The sequence below is a fragment of the Lepidochelys kempii genome, chromosome 27 (genome assembly GCF_965140265.1).
Source record: "Lepidochelys kempii isolate rLepKem1 chromosome 27, rLepKem1.hap2, whole genome shotgun sequence".
In the NCBI taxonomy this organism is placed as follows: domain Eukaryota; kingdom Metazoa; phylum Chordata; order Testudines; family Cheloniidae; genus Lepidochelys; species Lepidochelys kempii.
The window spans coordinates 13,798,779-13,821,853 of record NC_133282.1 but is presented as its reverse complement, the minus strand read 5'-3'; the positions used below and the strand labels follow the sequence as shown (position 1 = coordinate 13,821,853).

At 45.3% G+C, this 23,075-nt stretch overlaps 1 protein-coding gene across 2 annotated transcripts in view; it reads right to left on the bottom strand.

The window, feature by feature from the left end:
• The window catches only part of SKAP1 (src kinase associated phosphoprotein 1), a 227,146-nt gene that overhangs the window by 180,214 nt on the left and 23,857 nt on the right, over positions 1 to 23,075 (bottom strand). For both annotated transcript variants that reach the window (XM_073325920.1, XM_073325921.1), the window contains exons 3-4: positions 18,324 to 18,349; positions 914 to 1,030 (exon numbers count right to left, since the gene is read on the bottom strand). In XM_073325920.1, coding sequence (XP_073182021.1) covers positions 914 to 1,030; positions 18,324 to 18,349 — 143 coding nt within the window. The remainder of the gene's footprint in view (positions 1 to 913; positions 1,031 to 18,323; positions 18,350 to 23,075) is intronic.

Genomic DNA, 23,075 nt, shown 5'->3' with positions numbered 1-23,075 from the left:
GAATGAAGCCCTGGAAAATTAAGCAGGAAGGAGAAACTTAAGAGGGTGAGGGAAAAAATGAGGGAGTTTAAGGAAGAGGAGGAAATGAAAGATCTGGAAGCAGAGTATCAGGAGACCAAAAATCAATCAGCCTTCAGTGAGATTACACCAGGGATGTCTACGGACAAGGAAGTTAGACTAGAGTGAGCTATACTGTACAGTGCTTTGAGTTCAATGGCACGTCACGCGTTTCTCACGGCTAAGCCGCCCACTTGCAAGCGGAGACAAGTGTTACTGAAACTTTTACACGGGGGATGCTCCTGTGCAAAGAGTAATGTTCTAGCACTGCTTCTGTAGGGTCTCAAAGGAATGCGTGCTCAGCCTCTGCATTACAGCTCATCCCCAAAAGATCAGCCTGAAGCATCTCTGCATTTCCCTGAAGAGGGTGCCCAAGATTTTCAAACATGAGTAGTGAGTGTGGATGCCCAAACGGAGACACGCAATGGGGCCTGATTTTCAGAAGGCAGGTGCTCAGCGCTTTCGCAAGCTCAGGGCCCGTTAAGATGTCTCAAATTGGGCAACCAAAAAAAGATGAGGCACCCAAAATCACTCCAACTTTTGAAATCCATAGGCCACTGGGTCACGTTCTGCTCTGCTTCGCCACTTGAAGTCTGGAGCACAACAGAAACCGTTTGGTTTATACTCATGCAACTGGTGTGTTGATTTGTCCCTTTCATTTTAGAAAGGTACCAAATGTATTCAGTACAACTTACCCTGGTTGATAAAGCAGCTAGTCCTCAACAGAGAGAGAATACCCATCAACAATGACAGCATATAAAGTTAAAGAGGGAAGAGGGTGGAAAATATACCAGATTCAGGCTATCCCTCCAAACACTACACAACAAAGGATTGCGGGAAATTGAGACGCTCTTACCGTCATCCTGGTAATCCGATGCAAGTGATGCATCTGACACAGTGGAAGGGACGAAACTCCAGCTCTGGTTGTCATCAAAGCTGTCCTGTCCGAAGTAAGCATCAGCCTGATCCCCTCCTGGAAAGGGAAGAGAAGAGGGGAAGAAGTGAACTGATTTTAGTAGAAAGCAACACACACTCCTAGCCTCACCCCAGCTCCTATGGCCTATGCTGGAAATTATCCCCTGCTGCTCCCAACTATCTTCCGGCCACTGCCAAATTCCAAAGGACTTCAGAAGACGCCAGATCAGACTGTGGGAACAAAGAGTTACGTCCTCTGGTTGATGCATGACAACATTTATGGGGACTGTGTTTGGGTGCATGCATGCCCCCAAAAGCATCCATATTGGATGCCTATCACTTTGGTACCTGCAGAATGTAGAAGCAGTAGGTAGGGAAGGTCTGTCTTGTAGCTAAAGACTGGGAGTCAAAATACTGGATTTCTAGCCCCAGCTCTGCTATGGCCTCATTACACCACATTTGGAAAAGTAAATGTTCCCCTTCAGTGCTTTAATTTCCCCATTTTACAGATGAGGATTATAGCACCTACTTCACAGGGACGTTTAGACCTTTAATGCTTATATAGAAGACTTTGAATCTCAAAAAAGAGGTGCGAGAAAAAAAAATTAAACACATTATAGATCTACTACCAGAACTGGCAGAATACCACATGCAAATGAACTGAAGCAAAATATTTGTGTGTGGGTGCAACAGAGTGCTTGTATATTAGATTCTAAGCGGATTGTCCATTAGGGGCTTTGCTACTGATGGTGATTTTATATGGAGAGCTCTCAGATACCACGGTGATGGGCGGCAGTATAAAACTGTAAGATAGATGGTGCTGTAACAGGCCTCTGTAGAAGGAAGATGCTGAAAACCACAGACAGAAGCTGAAGAGTCCTGGAAACAGAGAGACAGAGACAGAGTGTGTGTGTACACACAAAGGACAAAAAGACAGCTGCTCAATTCATTCAACACACGCCAAACAATGAGAAGGGGTTTTTCAACTGATTTTAATATGAACTCAAAACACTAAATTGTTAAAAAACAAGACCATGTACATTTATCTCAGCAAACTATGGAGAGATTTGTGCCCGGCGATTTTAAACCAAGCAGTGAAACAGCATCGAGGGGTTTGGGAAGGAGAGGTGTGCACACATGCACAAATCAGCAGCTGAAGAAAAAAAATAAAATCATATTCAGCATTTACATGGCAGTTTGTATTCCAATAATCCTCAAACACCCACAGGTCTCATCCCACATGTTCATAGATGGGGAAACTGAGGCACAGAGAAATTAAAGTCAGAATTTTCCAAAGCGCTCAGCACCCACATTCACAATCAGATCTTCAAGGGTGCCCAGGTCCCTTTCAAACACCAAAATAAGGGGCCAATTCCCCGCCTCCCCCCAAGAGAGAATTTAGCCTATTGGGTTCTGTGCTCTTTTGAAAATCTGACCCAGGAGTGTCCCACTGGGAGCTGAGCACTTTGGAACACCTGGCTGCCATTGTGGGTGCTGGGCACTTGAAAAATTGCACTCTTGAAACTTTGACCCCACGTCAGAAGGCATAAGCATCACAGGTGGGATTAGAACTCAGGAGTTCCTGGCTCCCAGACCTCAGCTCAAGCCACTAGAGGGTTCAGGCAAGAGCCACAAGAATGATTAGAAAACTTGAGTGTTAAGAATGTTACACAGTGTTAGACTTGAGAAGCTCAATCTATTTAGCTTAACACAGAGAATGTTAAGGGGTGACTTGATCACAGTCCATTAAGTATCAACAAATATTTGACAACGGGCTTTTCAATCTAGCAGACAAAGGCATAAGATGATGCAGTGGCTGGAAGTTGAAGCTAGACAAATTCAGACCGGAAATAAGCTGTAAATTTTTAACAGCGCAGTAAATTAACCACTGGAACATTTTACCAAGGGTCACGGTGCAGTCTTCATCACTGGCAACTTTTAAATCAAGAGGGGATGTTTTTCTAAGAGATATGATCTAGTTCACACTAGGATTTAATTCAGGGCCTGCGCTATACAGGAGGTCAGACTAGACAATCACAGGGGTCCTTTCTCGCCTTAAAAATCTAGGCAAACCCATCTCTTTTTCTATTTGCTATTAAGAGCTATAAAGTAGTATACAGTTGCTACATCTTTGGCCAGTCCTACTTCCTGACATACCTTCTGTCAGTCCTACATCTGCATGTTTTCAATGCTCAGAAAGTGGCGAGCGAATTCAAAACAGGGACCAAAAACCACCCCACAACTGCACAAGGATGCTGTCCTGCTTTTAGGATTTGCAGTGTTTATTGGCTCAGAGACAGTAATACTCTACCAGGGAGAAACTGCATGACAGAGGTTGCAGGACGCAGAACACAAACTGGTAGACTGTTTATTTACCTCTCTCATATACCAAATACTGGCCAGACACTAAACAGAGGTAGTGTGGTTTATCAGTTAGAGGCAGGAGATTGGATTCTCTTTCTAACATGCCACCGGTTGAATGACCTTGTGCAAGTCACTTTATCATTCAGCTCCCCCGCGCTTGCCCATTTTAGTACCATGCTTTGAAACCCTGGGATAAGAAGGCACTACCGATAGTCAAGCGTTAAAAGAGAACAGGTTAAATATTGCTACCGAGCAGCAACATCACGTAGTTCCAGGCAGAGCACAACCACTGAGTTTATTCTAACAAGAAATCTTCCTAAACACTGCAGTGGAACAAAGCCGGTGATTCACATCGCTGCAGAGACACAGTGAATATGCCACTACGGTTAAGCCCACAGATCTGTTAAAAGAATGGTTCCTTTCAACCAAGCCGAAATACTCTAATTTTTTAAAAAAAGGCTGTTGAAACAATCACCAAGGTAACAGGTGTTCTCTTATAATGAGATACAGGTGTAGCATCATGGTGATAACGAGCAAACTGTTTACGGTTTGCAAATACCAAAAGGGAGCATAGCCGCGTGAGCTAGGTTCATTGGAAATGAACGTACCATGCATCACTGCAGTAAGCCATTTCCAAAAACAAGGGCTTAATCCTGATGCTTACTCACAGGGATAGTCCCGTATAAATGATGGGGTCTACCAGCACAAGGAAGGACTGCCTGCATGAACAAGGGCTGCAAGATCAGGCTATGGGGCTGCCACAGGAAGACATGTTTTTTGCATAACGTTTAACAGACGTGTGTTGTATTATGAGATCATACAGTGGGGGTGTTGCTAGATACACATCGTTCCTTGTTACGTTCACAAACAGGAATATACACCAGATTTTCACATGCATGTGCAAACAGGGCCGTACCGCACAATTACCTAGTCACAAATCTGTATGGGCTTAGTTGGATATATAGCTGGACAGTGCCTGGCATAATGGGGTGCTGATCGCTAGATGTTACCGTAATACCAGCCAACAAAGACGCAAAGCCAGGCTTGCCTTTCATGTTAATGTCTCCTAGTTTGTTTCTGAGAATATTTTAACGTCTTGTGTTGAGATTCAAAGGACAAAACACACATCACTGCTTTGAGGGGGTGGGGGGTAAGCCACTTCCCTCTTTCTGTTTGGATTTGCATTAGGAGAGTAAAGTTCTTGCACTTTAATTCACTTCTCCGTCGAGTTTATGAAGCAGCAACAGCTAGTTGAGTCCAAGCAGGGGGGAAAAAAACAAAACAAAACAAAAAAAACACCTAAAACTTGTCAGGGGCCAAGCTATTGTTCCTGAATGAAGAAAAAACTCATTAGCCTTTAATGAAGAAACAGGGAATAAAAACCAAATAGCACAGAAATCCCAGCAAATAATTACCGTGCACCTGACACAGAGCTGCTCTATCTTTCTACCCAAACCCTCAGTAAAATTCTCCAACTTATCACTCTTTGGAGCATGAACCAAAGTAAGTCAGACTCGGAGGGAAAGAACAATAGGGACACTGTGGGCTGTCGTTTCCTGCAGCAGGTCCCATGGTGCAGCATTTGGCTGCGCTGAATATACTAAATACTGTACCTTGCCTCCGATTCTTATTGGGAGGGTGGGGGGGAGAAAAGGAACAAATTGCACCAGCGATTAGCTGGCTTACATTTTACACAGCTGCTGTGTCTTCTGCAGCAACACAAAGAGAGGCCCAAAGGTGTGATGGGTGATTAATGGAGAGATCGTTCTTTGTGCATATTGATTCTAAGCAGACCGCAGTGGGGAAAGATCCTCTCTCCGGCAACTTGTAGCATCACTGGCGGGAGAGCGAACGGTGCTGGCAAGCTTGAATTGTGGAGGCCCCAGATAGAAGCATGTGTCAGTTTGGGTTGCTATCAATTATGTCGAGTCCGCACTGGACAGCAGGCGGCCCTCACCTAGACCTGGCATTTACTGAGACACAGTATCTGGCAGACCCTCCGGGCTCAGTGTGAATGAAGGTCGATAGGTTTTTAACTGGTCGTATTAGGACAGGCCCTGAAAGAGACATGCATGATCGTACGCCCTGGGGCTTGAGCCCGCATGGCGCGGGGACCGAAAGTACTAAGTGAACATGTGCAAAATAGAAACAACAATGAGCAGGGACCGTGGAGGGGCCCAGCACAGTGTTAATAAAATGCTGCCATGCAGCCACCATATCATCGCTGCCTGGGAGCAGGACGGAGGCCTACAAGAAGCGTCTAGCTAGCCACCTCATTGGGGAATGCACCAAAGCTATTGTTTCCCCAGCCAAAGAGTAAACAAGCATAAGACTTCAGCGCACGCCTGGTACTTTGCTTTCCTGGGTCCCACGTATAACCTCTACTTGCACGGGAGCACAACCAATTCAGGCATCCCACTGCAAACTGTGTGCTCTAGTGGATGAGGGGGCCCTGGACTGGAAGCCAGGAGACCTATGCTCTCAGCCCGGCTTTGTTCCATCTTGCTGGGGAAGCACCTCTGTTGCTCAGTTTCCCTATCTGTAAAACGTGGGCGAGACTTGCCCTGCTTTGAGAGCTACAGACTAAAAGCACCGAGTGTTGCTGTTCGGACTTCGGGATTCAAGGCCTTGCTGGTGTGGGCCCAGGTGAAGAGAAAGAAAAAACAGAGCAGAACCGGGGAGAGAAGTTTTTAAAGCTATACTTGTCTGAGGTATAAAAAGCCAAGCTGATGCCTTTTGGCACGTGCGGGAAGAGGACCAGGCTGATTTATCTTCTAAAGGCGTGAAAGGGTTTCACAGTGAAAAACGCATTCAGATCTACAGTAGATTGGTAAGCGAGTTCCGATTAAAGCTGGTTTCCCCTTCGGTGAAGGTCTTTATCCGCGTACCTGGAGTTTCATTAAGTGTCTTTTTAGGAGAGAAGAAAATCAACACTAACCAAATTCTGTTTATGCTTTTATGATGGACTAGCACACGCCAGAGGAAGTAAAAATGCCTGACTCCAGTTAATATTCAAGTGCCTGTAGGAAACAAAATTCCTGCTTTAAAACTAATGAGTCCTCAGGATCACACTACAAATAAAGGTCTCTGATCCAAATCCCATCTGCCTTTCATGCTCGACAGTGTTAATATCTCCAGATTTTCAGGGACTAATTTAGCAGTAATGCACTTCCCAGAGCAGAGCTGTGGAAATATCAATACTATGGCTTAATATCCCTTATTACAATCACTCCCCTAAATTATGGAGTATCACGTGGAAATACATCAGCACAGACGCACCCACACATGTAAATGTTATTCACATGTCAATATATTATAGCTTCGCATTTGCAATGCTGAAGCTTAGGCTCAGTTGACATTGCCATTATAAATTATATACCTTTTTGAACACACTTATGTACTAGAAAATGTATGACGTTTCCTACTCATCATCTTAGAGGCTTCGTCAGCTCCTAAATACCCTTTTGGACTTGCGTGATTAGCTCTTCTGATTAACGTGTGAGTAGTGGAAGTCTGGTGTGGGGTTTTTTGTTTTTTTTTTACTGCTGAGATCCACAATGCTGTTTTACACCTCTATTCACAAGCATTTCTAGGCACGCGACATAAAAATTGAAAGTTATGTTACATCTACCTGCAAATTTGGCCCTTGCCACTTCTTTGTCTATTGTAGATTACTCTGTAGGTCCCTTATAAATGCTCCTCTTTTCTCCGGCCCTACCAATGACAGAGCTATTTAAGGATTTAATTAAATTCTAATAATTAGGACTTCTGATCTCAATCTCAAACACTTCATCCAGCTTTATAAATATTCTCATTTCCCAGATAGCAGAGAAGATGAGGCAGACCGTTAAATAACTTACTCAGGGCAACGCAGTTGAGCCAGTGGCGGACTAGAACCCATATATCTCACCCTACTGACTGGACAGTAGCGCCTCCCTGTATTAAAGTCAAATGCAACTTAAGACATCCCTCACACAGGATTTGGCGGGCCAGAAGCATATTCAATCCAAGACTAATTCTGTTCAGTCGGTACCCAGGTTGCTAATCACATGTAGTAAAAGCAAATTAATGGGCTACTAAAATGCCATTAACGTTTAAAACATCCAGAAAGTGGAAAAAACACAAACTTCGGACTTATTATTTTCCAGAATGTTCATTGCTACGATGCCTGGGAATTCTGTAACTGGAGGGCAGCCCTGTTGAATATTCATGAGGCAAGAGGTAACTCTTCCATGACTGATTTGCAGACTGTTAAGTGCTAGCCAATTAAAAAAAAGTTCTCTCTTCTAGACTAGGTTCTTCCGTGCTGCAATGGTTATGTATGGCCAGTAGGGTGAGCTGCAGCGTGCAGCATCATTTTAGGTAGCAAAAAAGGAACCAATAATGGGGGCGGAGGGGAGGGGGAGTGGAAGACAGTGGACAAGATTTTAACCCCTTCAGAGCCCGATTATGAATGCCAGGAAGTTTGTTGCTTTCTTTTAAAGTCAAACAGCGATTGGGCACACTTCATAAAGCAAACTGTAGCCCTCCGAGGAGGAAATACCAGCCCTGCATATGGGATACAAAATCCACCTCTGTTATCTGCCAACACATCCAAATCAGAGGGTCTGGATAGTTACTGGATCAAAAGCTATTCTAGTGTTGCCATCTGAAAGAGCGGAATGTGGGCAAAATTCAATGACAATGCTCAGAACAGCGGGGGTTAAAATTCCCTCTGTCACATGGCCAAGACACACGCTTGATGACTAAATAAAACCGAATGCTAAAACCTGGAAGTTATCGATTTGTCAGGTCTTCTCTTTCCGGTTTCCCACATGATCTCCCTCAGGTCTTGTGTACACTTAAAATGCTACAGTGGCATGGCTAAACCACACCGCTAAAGCACTTCAGTGTAGATACTACCTTCACCGATAGGAGGGGTTCTCCCATCAGTGTAGATAATCCACCTTGGTTTAACAACACTGCTCAGGGGTGTGGATTTTTCACACATGTCTGAGTGACAAAGCTGGGTTGGCTGAACTTTTTAGCATAGGCCAGACCTCATCCCCTACTGCCCCTGCACGTAATAGCATTAAGAAGTTTAATCTTGCTGCAGGGACCTAGGGTGACCAGACAGCAAGTGTGAAAAATCGGGACGGGGGTGGGGGGTAATAGGCGCCTATATAAGACAAAGCCCCAAGTATCAGGACTGTTCCTATAAAATCAGGACATCTGGTCACCTTAACGGATGCTCAAAATCAACCTTTCCATATTTGTTTGGGGTATTTCTTGTTTTCAATACAAAAAAAAAAAGAAGACAAGAAATTTGTAACTGCAGCCTTTGTTTGCCAAGCTAATTAACTAAACCTCCAGGGCAGCTCTGTAACTGGAAAAGGTTCGTTCCAACCAAATTAATGTCCTGATATGTTCCTGCTGGTCCATTCCTAAACATAGGGGTGAAGCAAGAGGATATAGGGCCCATATGGCCAAAAGTCTCAGGGCATTATAATAAAAAAAAACAAAACCCAACCCTCAATAGCTATACTTCATCTTTCCACAAGCACAGATTGCGCCTCCAACTCCATTCCTCAGCTGAATTCCTGGCTCAGTTTCCCCTCTCCTGTTCTTTCCCCAAATCTGCCTTCCTCCTAATCTTCCCATTCCCGCAGTTTCTTCCCCAGAGCTCTTCTGTTTTGCAACCTTTCACACCGTCCCCTAAAGCCAGTGTATACCCTGCCTCTCAAGTGGGTAGCAGTTCCACAGAACAGCTGCCCGACAGGGGAAGCTCACATCAGCCCTGCTAAGAGACCGTGAAACCCTGCAAAGCAGAAGATTCCCATGGGATATAAACAAGTAAAACCAAGGGATTTTATTCTTCAGTTTATGACACATTAAGGACACCAATGAAGGGCAAAAAAAAGAGTTCGAGGCAAACTAAATGGCTCAAACGGTCTTCTAATAATTTCATATTTCTATCCACTAATAAATTAAGCCTCACAACACCCTTAATAGGCATTATTCTCATTTTACAGAAGGGAGACTGAGGCACGAGGGGGTGGGGGGACTTGCTCAAGGTCAGACGGAGGGGGTATGTCTACACTGCGATAAAAAAAAGCCGGCACCAAGCCTTGGGTTGCAGGGCTATCAAATTGCAGTGTAGATGTTTGGGTTTGCACTGCAGCCCAGAGGCCCCGCAAAAGGTGGGGGAGAATGGGAGGGCGGGGGGAGAGAAGGGTCCCAGAGCCTAGGCTTCAGCCCAAGCCCGAACATCTACATTGCAACTTCGTAGGCCTGCAGCTCAAGTCACCTGATACCGGGCTGGCCACGGGTCTTTTATTGCAGCGTAGAGGTATCCTGAGGCAGCAGGAGAGTCGGGTACAGAACTCAAATCTCCTGACTCCTGACCCAGTACACAGATTGTGTTCACTTCCCTTGAACCAAACTGCATTTTTCAGATTCAGCTCATGAGACCTTGCTTACATCTGTTTTTCCTTCCCCCTCTAGCTCACTGACTCGCCACCACCTGCCTATGACCTATTTGGCATTCAGCACTCGCCCCCACCTTCACAGAAGAGCCCAGTCAAACCAGTACTAGCCCCTTCATGGCTACCCAGAATGCCCGCATACTCGAGGATTTGGATTCCCCCGATTGGAAAGGGTAGGAGGCCAGTGATTCTGACAGCGCATGAAAAGGATCCCTCTGGAGAGGGACACTTCTGAGAGCCAGCACAAAACTAGAGAGACACTTGACCCGTCAACAGGTCCCATACGGCTTCCCACACCTCATCAACAAGCAGCTCGTCTATGGATGCTGGCTTGGTTTGTCTTTTGGAAGAGGGTTCTACGGGAAAGGGGGTGAAAATGGGATTTTGGGAGGGGACTCCAGGTTTACGGTCACAAATTTCCATTATTTCCTTCTTCCGCATCATCTTCAGTAACAACGGTTCTGCAGGCCAAAGTATGCCTTGAGTTACATCCATGCAATGCCCCCGTTGTCAGTGTTTTGCCCTTAGCAGACACCTTCTTGGCTTAAAAGGGTTTGCTCTGGCATTAACTGGCTCTCCAATCAGAACTTAGTAAACAATTCAGATAACGCATAAGGAAGAGAATCCAGTTTGCTCTCCCATACGGTGTTGGCTTGGCAAGGCTTCCAGGAATCAAAACCAACCTATCCCTTAATAAAGTGATAAGTATGACTGAACACATATCGGGATCAGCTTTGTTACATAAGGTGTCATACTATGGGTACATACAGCACCTAGCGTCAGGTCATCTGTAGGTACTACAGTAATACAAACTATTCCATAGTCACTTTTCAGTGTGGAACCAAACTTAGCCTTCAACAGGATGGGCTAGAAACATAAAGCAACAGGGGTCATGGGAGAGACCAGACAAAAACATCTCCCCCGGGAAGCAGAGCACACATGCCCAGTCCCTTTGAGAATTTCAAGTTGGCTTGAGCTAGAAGTGGGTCAAACCCAAAACTCTAGATCTGAGCACCCGGAAGCTTGGAAAATGTTGGGACTCAGGATTTAAACTCTGCATCTTGGCCCACTCCTAAACGGGCCACAAGGGTTATGGGAATAAAGGGCCCTGGTTTTCCTACTATTAATTTATAGATACTAAGGTCAGAAGGGACCATTATGATCATCTCGTCTGACCTCCTGCACAACGCAGGCCACAGAATTTCACCCACCCACTCCTGCGAAAAACCTCTCACCTTCCATGGGGCAGGGACTCAACGTTACACAATTCCTCCATCTTCTGGAGGCAGAGCTCTGAAATTTGTTAAGAACTAGCTCAGAGCCTTGTTGTTCCCTTTCAAAGTCCTAAGCACTCTCACTCCATCAGCTTTTACATAGTAGTAGGTAAAGGCTCAGGTGATTATCTATGTGGTCTTCACCCCCAGCGGGGCAATTCCTTCAGTGCTCTTCTATTCAACAAGAGCACACTATAGTGCTTGGGCCACATATTCATCTACGCATACTGCAGTCATCCTTGATATTTATTTATAAAGGGAAAACAGCAGTGCCTTCCTATTACACACACAGGTTCAGAAGATGCACCGAGGGCTCATTTGAAAAGGCTCTCTGTCCCTCTGAAGCTGCATGCCAGGTAATTTAGAGCTTCCCCTAACAATTTGAGTGGCTGGCGTGAATAGATCCGTGAAAGCCAAAGGATTTGTTCATATTGAACTTACTGCGATTCCCCAAACTGTTGTATATTTAGCATTTTTATGGACATTTTTAAGTCTTCTGTTTCCCCGCGTATCCCCTGCTCTTTAAGCAGTCATGAATCCTTCCCCATCTCCTACATGGAGAGGATTAAAAAAAAAAAAAAAAAGCCAAAAGCCCGGCTATACGTAGAAAGAGGAATCACACAGACATGGGGCGGAAACTATCATCAAACTCTACTGGACATTGTGATTTGACCTGCAGTAGCACCAGGAGAGCCAGGCATAGAGCAGGATCCTGTTGTGCCTGGTGCTGTACAAACCAGAGAGCAACAACAAAATAGACAGTCCATGCCAGAGGCGCCGACTTTGTCCTTTCCCAGGGGATGCTCCACCACTGCTCCACCCTAGGTCCTGCCCCCATCCCTCCTCTTCCCACCCCCACCCCGTCCATTCCTGCCCCTGCCCTCACTCCTCCCCCTTCCCCCCAGCACCTCCTGCACACTGCTAAACAGCTGATCCACAGCAGGCAGGAGGTGTTGGGGGGGAGGTGCTGATTGGCAGGTCCCACTGGTAGGCAGGAGGTACTGGAGGGAGGGGGAGGAGCTGATGGGGGGGGTGGCGATTGGGTGTTGAGCTCCCACCATTGGGTGCCTGCCCCAAACAGCCTGTAATCTAGTCCTTTCCACTGCAGTTGGACTACCAGCCACCAGTGAGTGGTCAATGAAGCACTTTGGACTCACGTGCTAAATTCAGATGCAAAGCTTAGGTGGGATTTGGACCCTGGTTAGGACATAAAGACGAGGGTTGCGATTTTTTTAAAACCCTCCTCATTGGTCTCGTTCTGTTCCTACTACAGTCGATGGGAGCTGTATCATTGAGTAGGTCTATGCTATCATCACGGAGTGCGTTGCAGCTTGCGTAGAAAACACCCAAACTAGCTTTAATCAAGACAGCTTGGGTACTGGAGCACTGAAGCCACGGCAGCATGGGCTAGCCACCCGAGCGATTACCCAAAGCTCCAGACAGATTTGTACAGCTCACACTGAAGCCTGCCTTACCGTGACTTCACTGCTCTGGTACGCAAGCTAAACTAGCTCACATACAGCTAAATATACCCTAGGACTTCACCCAATAGCAGAATTTTGGCCAAGACGGAGCGCTTTTGAGAGGCCCATCGTCAAACTCCTCGGCCTTGCCATCTTTGGGGGTGTTCTTTGAGGCCCAGCTTCTGGTATCCAGTGATTGCAGTAGAAATTGAGTTTTCATTAAAAAACAGAAGACAACAGAGAGCTTCTAGCTCTCATGGTTACGGAGAAACCTGGGGGCACCCCATGCTCAAAAACACAAAAGTCAAATAAAACCCTATATATATATATATTTTTTTTAAAGTCTCATGATTTTGTTGGGGCCTGGTATGTGATTTTTGAACACTTGATACCTTATGGACTACCTTATGCCAGCTTAACTGCACCACACAGAAGGGCCGGTTAAACATAGGCATGCCTGAGTAAAAGAGGTCCCTTGTATATGAAACCTTTCCGAGCACATCAGTCTATTTTCTTCAACAGGTAGTTGCATGCCTCTAAAATGTATGTGTGGTAACGTATGGTTCAGATCACGTAGTATTTATACACATGCATTTATATAGAGAGAGTGTGTGTAAAGCTACATGGCAGATCAGTGTTTGAAAGGATACCAACAGGAGGGATCTTACTGCAAAAATATTTACAGCGTATTGTCTTTACACAGATTAATTTGCACAAAGTGTAATGCACACAGCCAGGGCCCCCCCCCAAAAAAAAACCACACTCAAACTTGCAGGAAGCAAAGCCATATAGCTGACAAAAGGAGCTGTCAGAAATGTTGATCTTAAAGCTTGCTTTTTTTTTTTTTAATGTTAAAGAACATATGCCTTGTGTATGTTTTATTTTTCATTAATTAACACATACACACACACACCCTGGACTTTACAAAATGTTCTAACACAGGTTTTTGGGGGTTTTTTTAAGTCTTTCCATGTTATGACATTTCAAGGTTTGTAGCCGGCACTTGTGTTTACAAAGGAGAGGAATTCCAGGCATGGTGATAGAATAGATATTTTAACAAAAAGTTATAAATATTGTCAATGTGGTACTTTTTTCCTTGAGTTTTCAAACACATCATAAATCTAGGCTAGGTTTCTGTGTCTGAACCCTGCTTCCAACTGCACTCGAACCTTCTGGCATGAAGGCAAAGAGGGTATTTTTTTAAATATATAAATAAAACTTAGTAAAATCACTGTGCACTCCATTAATTCAGGAACACTCCCTCTTTGGCTTCAAAGGGGATCTTTTTCTTTACAGTACAGATAGTGTTTTTGCTGCTTTAATGATTTGCTACTTGCACTTGTCATAACTACATGGACCAAGTATGCGATACCAGGGAGCAGCGGTTAGGGAAACACAAAGTTCCGTCTCCCGTCCAACCCCGCGCCAATTCACTTCAATAGGTTTGAGGCTTTACATAGAAAACTAGTTCATAAATCTAACATGGGAAGCCTTTGTAGAGCACCAGTTAGTTAATGAAAGATGCTGCGCGCATGCCCCCACTATACATACCTCATGCATGAACCCAGTGAACATTCAGTGACCCGTAAAGCAGTACGGAGTTGAGTCAAAATAAATAGGGTTGATACAGAGAAAATGTTACACATTTAATCTAAATAAGTATTTACACTAGAAGATTAGTGGCCTGAAAAGACTTTCCACACAGTTACTTACTGAATCCTCTTATGGAACACAACGGATCCTAATTTTTAAGCAATGCTTTGCCCAAATTCTCTTTATCAACGTAATTTTCCACCCGGCTTTTCCACAGGGACGAAGACTGGGTTTGTAGTTAAGGCACTGGATTGGGATTCTGGTGATCTGGACTCGGTTCCTAGCTGGGACCTTCTTTATAACCTTGGGCACGTCTCTCTGCACCTCAGTCCCACATCTGGGGCTAACAATCCTTGCTTTCTCCCAATTTTGGCCTGTTTCATCTATTTAGACTAAGTGCTTCAGGGCAAGAAAGGTCTCTTAGAACACACTTGTACGGCACCCAGCACTGGCCAAAAGTTTCCATCTAAAAACTTTTCTTTTTAAAATGGAAAACTGGGTTTCCAACACGAATTATATATGTATATTTTTTAAGAAAAATGTCTGCTTTCAGCTAAAAAAAAAAAAAAATTTTAAACCAACAAGCCGAAATTTTCCACCTGGGTGGGGGGAGGGGGAACACCATTTTCCAGCCTAACCTAGCACAATGGGGCTCCCAATTTCATTTGGAACGACAACATAGATAACAGCAGGTGCAAATCCTATTATTGAGGCATCCACCCCAGTGGTTTTCAACCTTTTCTCACTGGCAGACCCCTAAACATTTTTGAATGGAGGTGCACACCCCTTTGGAAATCTCAGTCTGCAGACCCCCAGGGGTCCACGGACCCGGACCATTGGTTGAAAACCACTTATCTACCCTAAGTACCTGATTTGAGAGAGCACTCAGGTCCTTAGAAGTCTGAGTGCTTTCTACCTGACTTGATTAGAAGGGGATTATCCTCTTGGTATGTAAGTGCTGACCCCACTCTAGGATTTGCACCAGCAATTCACTGAGAGCACAATAGGGGAGCACTTAATTGTGGGAACACCTATGTAGAGCGCAGTGGTGAAAATCTGGCTCAGCATGCACAGCTTTAATAACGATCCTTGCCTTTCTCCAACGCCTTTCACTTAAGGATCTCAAAGCACATTACAAACGTGAGTAGACTAACCCCGCATCCCTTCTACCTGACATAAGTAGGGTTTTTTTTATTACCCCAATTTTACAGATGGGGAAACAAACACGGAGGGAAGCTACTTGTCCCTGCCCTGACATGGAACACACTACACTGAGTGCTCTCTTCTCCTTACGCCTTTCCCCCCCTCCAATTCCTTCCTTTATATATTTATTCCTAGATTCCCTTGCAGTACCATGAAATGGCCTGTTGCCGCTCTCTGAGACCACTGGTTCCTGAGGCACTCAAGCTGCTGCAGACAATTCAATGCAGGGAAAATGCTCTTAAGAGCAGGGAGAGAGGAGACAGAAAGAGCAGAGAGAAAACTTTGGGGGTGGGAGGCAGAGACTAAGTTGACTCATGACCTGCATGGATTTTCGCTGCCAACCCTCCTTGCATCCATTTCCACAAAGGAAATATCACAAGAGAAGATGGCATGTATGTATAAAAATATATGCCCGTGTATACAGAATGCTTCCTATACATCCCAGTCCTCTCCAGAAAAAAGATATGCCTTCCCTGTATTCTAAGCAGAGAGCACTTAGCCAAAAAATAAGGGAGTACCCACCATCGTGAGGCGTAGAAACACCCGTCTTTTGGGTGATCGTGAATTAAGCGGATGCGGCTTGCCCTCTGAATCACACAACTTACCCAAGATTCAGCGACAACTTGCACAAGTTGGCTTGAACACATTAGTATGCCAGATCCTCACTCCACATTCAACAGCTCTGGGAATTTCAGCCAGTCCATATTAGAGGCCAACAGGTTTCGTTGGCTTCCGGCATTAAAAGCTTTAACTGCCTGAAACGTCACAGAGCATTGCTTATCCTCTTTGAAAAGGGTAGACAGTAGAAACCTTTCAGAGCACTAAAACCTTATACAGAGGTTCCCCAAGAGCTGCTTGTGGCATGCAAAATCCTGACTGTTTCTTAGAACCAGACTCCGTCCCTCCAGGGCCATTATTTCAATGCTCTGGGTTTCTAATATGGCCATCGATCAATTAATTGACTTTCTAAATGTTCCTTCACGTGCTCCAGGACACGTGGGTAAAGCATTCCAAAAACAACGGAGTCCAAGGAGAGGAATACTTGGGACGTCTCCAGCGCTTGGCCTTGGAACGCTCAGCCAAAAGTACTTTATGGAAGTTTGCTATTAGCACTCCATTTGGCAGCTAGGAAAAAAAAAAAAAAACCTGAGGCCCAGGAAGGTTGAGCCTCTTTCCTAGGTCACACAGCAGTGACGGGGAACAAAACCTACCCAGTCTCTTGTCCCCTGGTCTAACCAATGGAGCCCACTGTATGTTAATGAGGTACAATTAGAAGACTATGGAAGTACATCAGAGCACTTCAAAGCACTGTACAGAGAAGTATGATAATCCCATATTATGAATAGGCAAATTTAGGCACAAAGAGACTTGTCCAAGGTCACAAAGCAAACTGGAGTCAGGGCTGGCGATTCCCAGGCCCTCATTTGAACCACCAGCCACTGCTGTCTCCTTAATACATTCTCTCGGGTTAATAACCCTTCCCCAAACGGGGGGGGGAGGGGTCACATTTACAGAGTCACGTAGGCACCTGAAGATACAGCAACGGAATTTACAAAAGCACCGAAGCGAGCTAGGTTCCTAGCATAAAGCCTCTAAATTCCTTTTAGAAATCTGGCCCTGTTCTACAAACCAAGCTAAAACCCTGCAGCGGCATTAAAAAAAAAAAAAAAAAGAGCGAACAGTTGATGAGAACAAGAGCACTCGGAAGCATTTTTGCCCCCACCCTTTTTAAACTGCGTGAACTTCTCCCATCAAAAAAAAAAAATCTAATTTTGAGCCCTTTTATGTGTTCTAATCCTCTCGTCTTTTTCTAATTTTGAACACAGCTGTCTGCTGTACTTTCGTGAATGACGCCAGATGCTGGGTTCATCAACCAAACCCACGAAAACAATGGTTTGAAAGCAATTAGAAGCACCAAGGCTGCACTGAGGCTCATATTAAAATGTGATAACACCGTTCTAGGGGGAATTGTGATGCTGCAGCATTTCTGACATTTCTGGGCTGCCAGACAGACAGGATGCCTTGGAAGCGGGCCCTGATCGAGGAGGTAACATACTGGAATTTCTATCTGGAGCAAATGAAGAATTAGCTGAGTGGGAATGCTCACATGGATTTATTGTTTTAAATGATAGCCCCAGCACCCGTCTTCCTGGAATGCTAGCGGATCCTTGTGTTTGCACACACGTACCACAGTAATCATTGAAATAAAGACACACACACACACACACACACACACACACACACACACTATTATAAATTTGTATTCTGGTAGCACTAAAGGATCTGGCTCCGGGATCAGAACCCTACTGTATTAAGTATTCCATAGATACGTAAAGATAGGAGTGAGAGACAAGGGGACCAGTTCAATTAAAAAGGAGACTTTTCAGTTACAATTCCACTGGATATGCAGAAGCATCCACCTACTCCTGTTGCTCTCAACTTGAAGGTACCATTGGGGTTAAGATCGTTATTAGTGATAAGGTAGCGCCTCTTGGTCACATTATGCTACGACACATAAGAGACAGTCACTGCCCTGAAGGGCTTAAAAATCTAAAAAAGACCTGAGAGTGGGAAAACAGAAGCACCCAACAGGGAAGTGACATGCCCAAGGTCACACAGCAGAGCTGGGAATAGAACTCAAGCATCCTGGCTCCCAGTCCCATGCCCTATCCACTAAGGCCATGCTGTTTCTCCAAGGCAAACATTCTCTGGAGGTCACTTAACATTTGCACAAGCCAGTCTTGGGCCTGCCCATGGTGTGTGTAGACCAGGCACCTAGGCCAGCACCATACGTGGCTGGAGACCTGTCCCCTGAATCCCGGGAGAAAAGCAGTGCTGATTGCTCCCAAAGCCCCTCCCACAACTTTGCCACCCCCTCCTAACTGCTCCACACGCGGAATGGCTAAGGCTCCCCACCTGCTCATCTTGCACTGGGGCCCAATCAAACCGATGACAAGCCCTGCCCCTCAGAATGGATAAGCTGCACTCACCTTGGGGCAGAAATTCCAAGTGGTACCTGCAAGACAAGAAAAGAGAACAGGCATAAATATACTGCACCCTATATTTTTCATAGTGATATTATTAGGATATGGTTATAGCAGAATGATGATGCATTTTATGCAAGACTAGTCACGTGAGGGGTCATTGGCGAAGTTACGATTTGCTGAATAAGGTTATCCTATTGGAATGCATGTTCCATTTTTGTATCTGAAGTTATGAATATTGACTATGCGTCTGTATTTCAAATATAGTTACACCGGGGTAATGCCCACTAGACAAGATGCTTTCAGTCTATATAGTGGGTGGGTGGCCTATTCAGGTGAATGAGCCATTAGGGAAAACAATAGGCCTTAGGAGAAGCTTATCTCCCACCTGGTGAGCCTTCCTGAGAACGCTCCAGACAGCCTGTGTGTGATGGCTGCTGTGACTCTACAAGGACATGTGACCAGGCCACATGATGCTGGACTCCATCTTGGGATGTCAGTATTTTTCCACAGACTGGTCTGGGAACCAAGCTTTGGACCAAAGGATTCCCACCATATGCAAAAGCTATATAAGACAGGGAGTGACATCATCTGGGGTTCTTCACTCTGCACACAAGACGACACCTGAAAACACCTGAGGAACAAAGACTGAACTGGGGGAAGTGCTGGATCCAGGCTAAAGGGATTTCTAGCCAGTGTATGAAAAACCTGGGGATTTCAAGCTGTAAAGCAAGTGTAGCTTGTGCCTTGAGAATCTACAGGTCTGTCTGTACCATCTGTTAGGCTGAGAATCTACTATTCATATCCAGGCTATTTAGTATATTATGCTCAGTTTGCGTTTTTGTTTATTTGCTAGGTAATATGCTTTGATCTGTTTGCTATCACTATGATCACATAACATCTCTCTTTTGTAGTTAATAAACTTGTTTTTGTTTTAATCTAAACCAGTGAACTTTGACTGGAGTGCTGGGGAAAATCTCTGCCTGGTTACCACAACTGTGTATTGTTCACTTCACATTGAGGGAGACGCTGACCAGGTATTAAACCCACATACTGGCCAGATTTGACCAGGGCAGGACGGTACCGCTCTGGGGCCCCAGGTGGGAAGCTGGTGGTTAGAAAGCCTGTGTGTAACTGCAGGTGGGTGTGCAGCTGTATGAATGCTGGTGAAAGTGCAGGCTGGAGGGCTTTGCAGCTTGTCACAGCAGTACAGTGTGAGAGGGAGCCCAGGCTGGTGGGTCAGGGGGCTCAGTGGTACCCCAATTCCTTGTGGCATCCCGGGGGGGAACCCATCACAATACATTATCTTAATTATTCGTTCCACTCTGGCAGGCAATAGAGAGAAGAATTATGCCAGACACATGGCCAGGGATTCAGTAAGTGTCCAAAATGTGCTTCTTGCAAAGGATGTCTCAAGAGAAGCTAATTGGCCTTCTTGAGATTCCGTACTGTGTAAAGACCCTGAATCCAGGACGATTTGATTCCAGAAGCTCCTAAACCTTTTCATATTATGGATCATTTCTTAAAAACCCAGAGACTTTTGCAGGATCTCTCCTGTCCCAGCCTCACAACCCCCTCTCACACCTTCCTTGTAGTAACTACGGCACTTGGTTACACGAACAAACTAACTAAAATGGAGGAACAGTAATAAGGAAATTAGATGAATAAACTCACAACAAAGCAGCCTTGCCCATTACAGTGGGGTATCCTGCCACATTTTGTACATGTGTTGTTTATTCTGCCCCACCCTGCTCTAGACACAGGACTTCATATTTATTGAAATTAAATCTCTCCAGGCATCTATAGCCCCTGGTGCCATTGAGCAACGGACAGAAAGAGGATGAATTTGACAAAAAAGCATTTGCTGGAGCTTTATTATTTGCCCTTCTTTAGCACTGTCCAATCAAGGTTCTCCAAGCGCTACACAACTGTCAGGCTGTTAAAACTCATCCCCCGCCCCCAGCGCTGCAATTCTCCAACGCGGCCGTTCTCGGGGCTCCTTCACACGGCATGTTACTGCGCCACGAGCAAGGATCGGAACCTACAGTGCATCTGCTGGCTGCGCGGTAATGTCCTAGCTGGACACTGCTGCAACACGGCAAAAGTTGCGGATTGCGGCTTCGCAGACTGTTGTCAGAGCACAGCACCCCAGGATGTTCACTACACCACTGCAGCGTCCACACGGGACGTTACTGCACAGCAAGCTGGTGTGCTGGAGACTCACAACCAGGCTTGCCACACCGACAAGCCCTAATCTCATTGGGAACCCCTTGTTGCCATGTAGTGGGGAGACCCCTCGCAGTGAGCAACACAGGGAGGGCACAACTCCCGGGTCAAAAATCTTGCATTAGTGCAAACGCAGGTAGTATATATATTTGCTCATGCCACATTTATTACTTGTAATATAGTAGGGCCTAGAGCACCCAAGAAAGATCAAGGCCCCAGTTGTGTTGGATCCTGCACAGATATGTAGGGACAAACGGCCCCTAAAGAGTTTACAATCTGAACAGACAGGACAGAAAAGGGAAGGGAAGGGGGAGGAAACGGGTCCAGACTTGCAGGTCAGCAGCTGAACCCACGTCTAGGTTCCAGGCTTGTGCCCTTCTCACTATGCCAGTATTTCTCAATTATTTGAGACCAGGGATGGGCTTTCTGCCTTCTGAAACTGTGCCCAGGAGATTTGAGGGACCAGCACCAGTCCATGGACCGGTCATTGAAAAACACTGCACTATGTCACTCTCTTCATCTGTTTTGTTCCCCTTTCCTCCACGCTACAGGTGATGAATGCTCAGAGGAGCTCCCTTTTGGGTTATTTAATAGAAGAATGTCATGGATAAAAATCTCAAAAACACAGGGGACATCGGCTGGCCCCACGCAAGGAGGCTCTTTGAAATCGGTCCTTCGGTGGCATTCCCTCCAAAGCTAAGCCATTCACAGGCAGCTTGCCCACTCTAAAGGACTGGGTCTATGGCTATCAATGGCAAGAATCCAGTATATCTAAATCCAATCCATTTGTTTTCTCATTAAAAGCTTTCATGAAGAAAATGATTTAACACAAACGTGCGAGCGACTGACTCAGATTAATTAGAAAACAACAACAGAATCCCGATGAAGGACAGACTGTTTATTTCAGTCCTTTGCTTTGGACAGAATGTATGCGGGGAAGAGGAAGAGATTGCATCTAGAACACAGACTTTAATATTTAATCAGTGATTAAAAAAAAGCTACTGTGGGTTACATTGGAAAAAGAGGCACACACAACCCTGCCGTACGCTCCCTGGCTCTAGGGTTTTACATACTGGACTCTTTAGAAACTCTAGGGTGTGGTTCATTTTACCCACTTTCCATGTTTCTCTATGGGATCTCTTCACCTTACCCTATCTGAAGTTCCGCATCTCCTTGTCCCGCCAAACTCAACCTCTTCTCTACCCCCTCCCTGGAAATTCTCTCAGCTGGGAATGGTCCGTATTTCACTATATCGTCCTACCTTCAGGATTTCCTTTCCCTCAGTGCCACAGATTTAGAGACTACAGAAGAAACTCCTCATAGATACAAGTAATCAGAAGAGGAATTGTTGCCATTAAACAACGCAAGGCCCTTATGTTCCCTTCTGGGGCTAAGCCTGTTGCCCCCACAACTCTGTGGAACCCAGAAATGAAGGACCAAGCAAACAAATCAAACCCAGTCTCCCACACGGCACAGCGGAGTAGCCAACGGACCAAGAAAGCTCAGTTTTAGAGCGTGATGCACCTTGAGTTTTGACCATGTTAGGAGGAGCAGACAGACAGAAGTTCAACCACTCCTTTTCAGGTGAAATTCAAAAGAACAGTTGCAAACCACCATCACCTACAATTTGTCTTTCTGACTCAGACGAAAGGGTTCCTCTTCCTGACCAGCCTCAAAGAAATAAGAAAGGTGGTTCAGTGATCACTCTAATTAGACTTTTCTGCCAAATTTAATCTCAGGAAGGAATGGAGTCTTTAAGACTAGGAAGGATATCAGTGTCAGTTTTAAAATACTTGTCACATCTACGCTGAGGTCTGAAAATGCTTCACGAACGCTTCAACAAGCCACACAGCTGAGCAAAATAGGTCAGCATTATTATCCCGTTTTATGGATGGGAACCCACGGTGCAGAGGTGAAGTGACTTGCCCAAGGTCTCACAGCAAGTCAGTGGCAGAGGCCAGGAATAGAACACAGTCTTCCTGATCCACATTCCTGTTCCTTAACTATCATTATTAAACATAGATTTCATAGAGTTTAAGGCCAGAAGTAGCCATTAGATCATCTATTCTGACCCTCTGTCCACCACAGACCTTTAAATTTCAGCCAGATACACCACCGCACACACACACACTGAACCTAATTACTCTAGTTAGATTAAAGCATTTCAGTTCTTGGGAGACTAAACCGTTGTGTGCCACAGACAAAGAAACTAAGAGACCCAGGTGCCACCAACGTCCGAGGCCCCCTGCACTGGTAAGGCACTGATTAGGCAAAAGAGGCGCAGACGATCCTAGCAGATGATTCACAACCATGCTGCAGAGGAATGCAGAAAAAAACCATAGTCCCTGCCAATCTGACCTAGGGGCAAATTCCTCCCTAACCCCAAATGTGGCAGTCAGTCTGTCCGTGAGCAAGACAAACCAGACTAGGATCTAAGAAAGAGGATTCTTTGGGCCATTTCAGAGCACTGGCCCACCCCATCTGGTGTTTGGTGTCCAACCTGATACTTCAGAGGTAGGCAAAAAACAAAAC